The sequence below is a fragment of the Poecilia reticulata genome, linkage group LG19 (genome assembly GCF_000633615.1).
Source record: "Poecilia reticulata strain Guanapo linkage group LG19, Guppy_female_1.0+MT, whole genome shotgun sequence".
Lineage (NCBI taxonomy): Eukaryota > Metazoa > Chordata > Actinopteri > Cyprinodontiformes > Poeciliidae > Poecilia > Poecilia reticulata.
The window spans coordinates 9771820-9777652 of NC_024349.1; the positions used below are offsets into that span (position 1 = coordinate 9771820).

General features: G+C 42.2%; 1 protein-coding gene across 1 annotated transcript; it reads right to left on the bottom strand.

Annotated features, from left to right (window-relative positions):
- Nucleotides 1–288: 288 nt before the first annotated feature.
- On the bottom strand, nucleotides 289–2669 carry LOC103481437 (probable vesicular acetylcholine transporter-A). The gene has a single exon (XM_008436871.2). It carries the CDS (start codon nucleotides 2059–2061, stop codon nucleotides 505–507), a length of 1557 nt encoding a protein of 518 aa, XP_008435093.1. The 5' UTR covers nucleotides 2062–2669; the 3' UTR covers nucleotides 289–504.
- Between the last annotated feature and the right edge of the window lie 3164 nt (nucleotides 2670–5833).

The window sequence follows — 5833 nt, forward strand, 5'->3', positions numbered from 1 at the left end:
AGGCCTTTCGATGTGCAAAACTAACTAGAAGATAATGTTCTATTATTTTTGTGCTGTGCTGAAGGAGGGAGAGAATGTGCTGCTTACAGTTTGGTTGGTCCCACACATTAATTATTGTCTTTATTCTTTTAATATAATACTCAGTAGTACACACAAATTCAACGAGTTCTCTCACAAAAACTCCTGTTGACGAACGCCACGTAGACTTTTTTTTGACACAGTATGAGGAAAAAGAAAGAAAGAATGAAAGGAAGGAAGGAAGGAAGGAAGGAAGAAAACAAGAAAGAAGGAAGGAGATAAATAAAAAAAGAAACAAAGAAAGACATAAAGAGAAAAAGAAAAAAGAGAGAAAGAAAGAAAGTAATAGATGCTTTGGCAATCATCTCACACAATCATGATTTTCTTGATTGGGTGTTTTATATTGTACACACATAAAAGTTGAAATCACTAGTTTAGGACCTTCTGCCTCTTCCTCAGAATCAAACTCCTCACCGCCGGGAATGTCTAGGTGTACTCTGGACCGGAGGACTGCTGCGCTCTGAAGGGATCGAACCCATTTTCGTCCACCGACAAGCAATTCCCCGACGAACTGTAGCCCTTCTTTTTAGCCCTCACCTCCTCCATCTTGATGGTGTCGTACAGCCCCTGCGGAGCCTCGTCTAACAGGTTATCCCTTTCCGAGTAAGACGGTTTCATTTGGCACACGTTGCGCAGCAGCAGCAGCGCCGGCGCGTAAAGCACGTTGACCAGACCCATGCCCAGATTCAGCTGGACGAAGCCAAGGTTGTGCACGATCTGGCCGGCCACTATCGGACCCATGGCGTAAGCGATCGAATACGAGATATCAGCGATGGCATAAACGCTGCCGTACACGGAGACGTGGCGCACGTCGACCAGGAACGCGAGTGTCGGCAGCAGCGCCGTGTCCACCAGCGCAATGCCGAAACAGATGCCGCACAGCGGGGCGATGAGCTGCCCGAAAGTTTTGCATGCGGGGACCGTGCATGAGCTGGCCCCTATGATTACCATGCCTAAAGCCCCGTAGAACCACTGCAGGTGGGGGTTCTTCGCGGCCAGTTTAACAGTAATGTACACACCCAGGATGTGAGGGAAGAAGGCCGGCAGCCAGGTGAGTCCCATCTCCCACTGAGTGGAGTGCATGGTGGTCTCCATCCAGTTGGCGATAGTCGGCTCCAGGAAGGCCAGCGGGATGTTGGCCATGGTGAGCGCCCCGGCCACCACGGCGATGTAGGGGTCTATCATGAGTCTGTATATCGGGGTGCCCACTGGCATGTTCTCCCGAGTCCTGTTGGAGAAGGGCTTGATGACAGTAAGCAGCAGAAAGCCGTCAGCCAGGCAGACAGAGGCGAGCACGATGAAGGGGACCCTCTTTCCGGCGAACTCGTACAGGACGCCCCCGAAGGGAGGCGCCACCAGGCTCCCGAACGAGATGAACGCCAGGGAGATGCCGAGCGCTCGGCTCCTCTCTGCCTCCTCCGTGTACTTGTCAGCGATCATCGCGAAGCCGGAGGTGTCCGCGAAAGCTGAGCCCAGACCCTGCAGGCTTCTGGCCACGAACAGCGTCGCGTAGTTCTCCGCGAAGGCGAAAATGCAGGTGGAGACGAACATCACGGTTAGCCCGATGAGGAGAGGGATGTCGTATCCGACTCGATCTATGAACGTTCCTGAGAGTGGGTTGACCAGGAGCTGCAGGATGGCTTTAGAGGCGAAAAGGACACCTATCTGGATGTCCAAATTGTCCTTGTTGCTTTTGTCTTGACTTGTGCTGTTGGCTGAGGAAGTGTTGGGGTGCAGCACTAAGTGGACGTGCTCTGATTGCTCGCTCTCCAGGTCAGCAAGATAGTCTGGGATAATTGGCACAATGACCATGTAGAGCATATTGTCCAGCAGAAGAGCCACGCAAACAATCACTAATATGATCCGCTTCTGCTGGTGAGGGTCTTTCATCGCGGAGCCCAGCTGCTTGGTCCTCTCGCCCATCTCGGAGAGTTTTACAGCGGCTGATCTTGCCAGCCCGAACGATCCTCCTTCTCCATCCATGATGTGCTTCCCCCCCTTCCGCTTTCTCTTATTAAAAAGTTAAGAGTCTTAGTAAAAAAAAAAAAAAGAAAAAAAAAAGAAAGGAAAAGTAGTTGTGCTTCCGATCTTTCAGCGTCTTGATGTGGTGGTCTCCTGCCTCGCCTCGCCTGTGCGTAAAGGGAGAGGCGCAGGGGAACTTGGCTGCCTCATCGGTGAAGAGATGGCTTTCTGCAGCTTCCTCCACTTGTTCTCATGCGATGCACTTTCATGGTCTCCCGAGAAGTGACGTGGTTAAACAGATTCAACTTCTGCAACTTTGCAGAGTTTTTTCTTTTTTTTTTTCTTTGAGCCTCTTTCTTCACATGGCAAAGTTTTCGATACAGAGATTGATTTCGCCACCTTCTACCCGCTTACACTGTGACGCTCAGAGCAGCTCATGTCTTCCATCACCTGTGGCACTTTTCTGCTCTCCGCTCTGAGACCACAAATGACTTGGTGGCCATTGGTGGACATTGACCCGCAGGTTCTGCGCTATTTTAGTCCTCTTTTTCCTCCCACCTCTATCTCCACCCGTTTTTTTTGTGTTTGTTTCTTAAGGAGTTGTGACGCACCACCGGCTTGCCACCGAGTGAGTCCTTTCGCCACTTGCCTCCTTTATGGAAATTCTACAATCACTTCAGCCAATGAGAGCAAGTGATGACCAGAAGAGCAAAGACAGGGGAAAAAAACAAACAAAAAAAAAACAAAAAAAAAAAACTGGCTTTTTGCTTCTGTGTTTCCGGCACCCAAAATACATAAACTGGTCACAAGTGTTATAAGTGATAATTGTGAAATTTAATCTTGAGTTTCATAGTCATTATTTTTAACTTCAGTTGCGATTTTCATTTTCAAGTTCATAATTCTAAGGTGTAAAATTGTCATTTTGAGCATCAAACTGATATTTTTGACGGTCAAAGTAACAGATTCCAGATTTAAAGTTAGAATTATGACTGAATATCATGCTCGTGTAACATTCAGTGTCAGAATTGCAAGATTGATTGTCATTAATTCAGAAGTTTGACTTTCAAATGAATAATTCTGAGATTCATAGTTACATTTATGAATGATAGTATATTATTTGCATTTTCAGAGTCAATGACATGAAATCTAAAGTACAAATGATAAGTTTGAATGTCACAAATATGACTTGGAACACATAAATATACCACTGAAAACCAATAATAGAGAATAACTAGACATTACAACTTCCAATTATGATACTCCAAAACTTAGTTTTGACTACTAAGCGCAGTGATGTGAGATATAACATAAAGATTATAACTTTAACCCTCAAAATTGTGACATTAAGTCTTACATCTTAGGTGGTAAATTGTGATTTTCACTTCCAAAATAATTATTATATCCAGTGTCATGACTTTGAGTGTCAAAGCCACAAATAGGAGATTCAATCTCATGATTGTTTGTTTCACAGCTGAAACTATTATGAAAACATAATTATCAAAAACCATGTGCTTGTGCTTCTTTCATTCAAGTGGCAGAAATCCACCATATTACTGTCATTTTATCTTAGCCAAAACAGAAAAACAAATCCCATATGTTTGTGAAATGTCAATAAAATTGTGATTAAGACGCTGAAAGATTTCAAATCAAATATGTGTTACAGCTTCTTAAGTGCAGTTTAAAATCAAACTCCTATTTTTTTTAGAACACTTTACAAAATTAGCACAACTACACATTTGGTATGCAGAATACCCCAGATGATTATTATTTTTGCATAAGGAATACACACACTTTTAGATAAAAAATAAACAAAAACATACTTTGTCATCATGTAAACACACATGGATAATCTAGTTCTAAATCTTGTCTTTTATCTAATTATGTTCTGGTGATATTGTTCAGAAATTCGATCCGATATTAATCAAAGAAATAGCCAAGCAGCCCATGTCACCTCTGGAGGAGCTGCAGAAATCCACAGTCAAGGGCAGATAATCTGTTGACACGATTAGATAGGTACGTGGGAAGAACAAAGGCATTGTAGAAATAAAAAAAACAAGAAACAAAACAGTTTGGCACAGGTCACTAAGGTGTTGTGGTCAGATAAGACCAAAACCGATACTTTTATTAGCATGCAATGCAAAACACTATGTGTGGAGAGAAACTGTACTGAGCATAACCCAGAAAACACCAACCCTGGTGGCAAATACTGGTATAGCAGCGTTTTTTTTTGCATGTGTATACCACAGTATTGAAATCAATATTCCAAACCAAAATATAAGAATGGACATAGTTTAAACTGCTGATCTTAAAGAAGATTAAATAATATAAGAAGCCACCTTTGCTTCGTTTCCAGCACCCCGAGGCTCTGGACAGCTCCAGACAACGAAATCAAGTCAACCACAGTCTATATATTCAAATAAAAGATTAATAATTCTGAAGAACAACGTTTTTCCGAGGTCAGGTGGCCACACGACAATGCTTGGTTAGCATCTTTTCTTCCTTTAACCCACATGATTTAGTCTGTGAACTCAACATTTGGGTTCTGGTGAATCAATGATACACTCTAGGTGTAATTCATTTCTCACAACCAGGCGTCTCCAGAATAACACCTGACACATTGGCGGGAATGAAGTGTACCTCAATTCTAGCATGAAGTTCAGCTCGGTATTTATGTAGATAATACTGCCACCTGGTGGTGATTATCAACAGGCGCACACAGGAAAATCGGATATTACCTTTGACTATTGCCTTTACCTTAGTAAGGTGAGTTGAACTTTATTTATTACAGCACCTTCCACAGGATAAAACCACATGTTGCTTCACAGTAGCACAACTATAAAACACGCCAGAAAAACAAAACGTTAAGGAGAATAAAACTAACCAGCCTAAAGCTAGATAAGTCAATCTGAACAAGCTGGTTTGTCTTAAACGAATGAACAGAGTCAAGAAAGTGCAGAGAAAGAAGGTAAGTCATTTCACTATTTAGAAGCCACAGCTCTGAAGGACCTACCTCTTCTGCTTCTAAAATGAGTTCGTGGAACCGTTACAACTTGTTGTAATTTCCCTCGGTTTCACATTTTGTTCAGGATCGAAAATTGTCTAAATCTTCCCAGAAGAGGGCAGCAAAGACTTGCTGATAGCAAAAATGCCTTTCAGTTGGCAGCACACAGTGTGACTGCTGGCTCTGAGGCGTTAATGCAAGAACTTTACAACAGCATTTCGATTTCTGCAACAAAATAAGTCACCTTCCTAAAATAATGACATACAAGTTATTTCTTTTGTGCAAAAAGTGATTTATTTTCCAAAGTCGTCACCCCGTTTTCACCAAAACATGATTTAGTCAGAAAAAAAAAAATCCCTGTTGGTAAAAAATGACCTAGGCCATTATATTAGGAAGATGCTGACATGTAAATAAGGAAACTATAAGATAAAATGTTCTCCGTTTTGGTGCTAACTAATACTGAAATGCACATGGCAGCTGTTTTTTTTTTTTTTTCGGGGGTGGAGGTATTTTTGTGGAGCAATTGTTTTTAAGACATAAAAATAGCTAAAAGAATGCTGAGATTTGCAGATAATGCGGCTAATAAAGATAATAATAATAATAAGAAAAAAACAAAACTTCTTTTAGTTGTGTGTCTTTTTAACCGTCATGATTTCTCTGTGGGACGTTGCGGTACTTTTAAAACAGTGGATTATATTGACCGCTGCTCTCAGTATTCAGTGGATTATCTGAAGTAAAAAAGACAGCATGAATACACCAACTGGAGGATTAGTACGCCACTGGAAATAACTG

Bases quoted from the DNA above. Each gene is read 5' to 3' on its own strand.
- LOC103481437 (XM_008436871.2), bottom strand. From the start codon at position 2,061: ATGGATGGAGAAGGAGGATCGTTCGGGCTGGCAAGATCAGCCGCTGTA.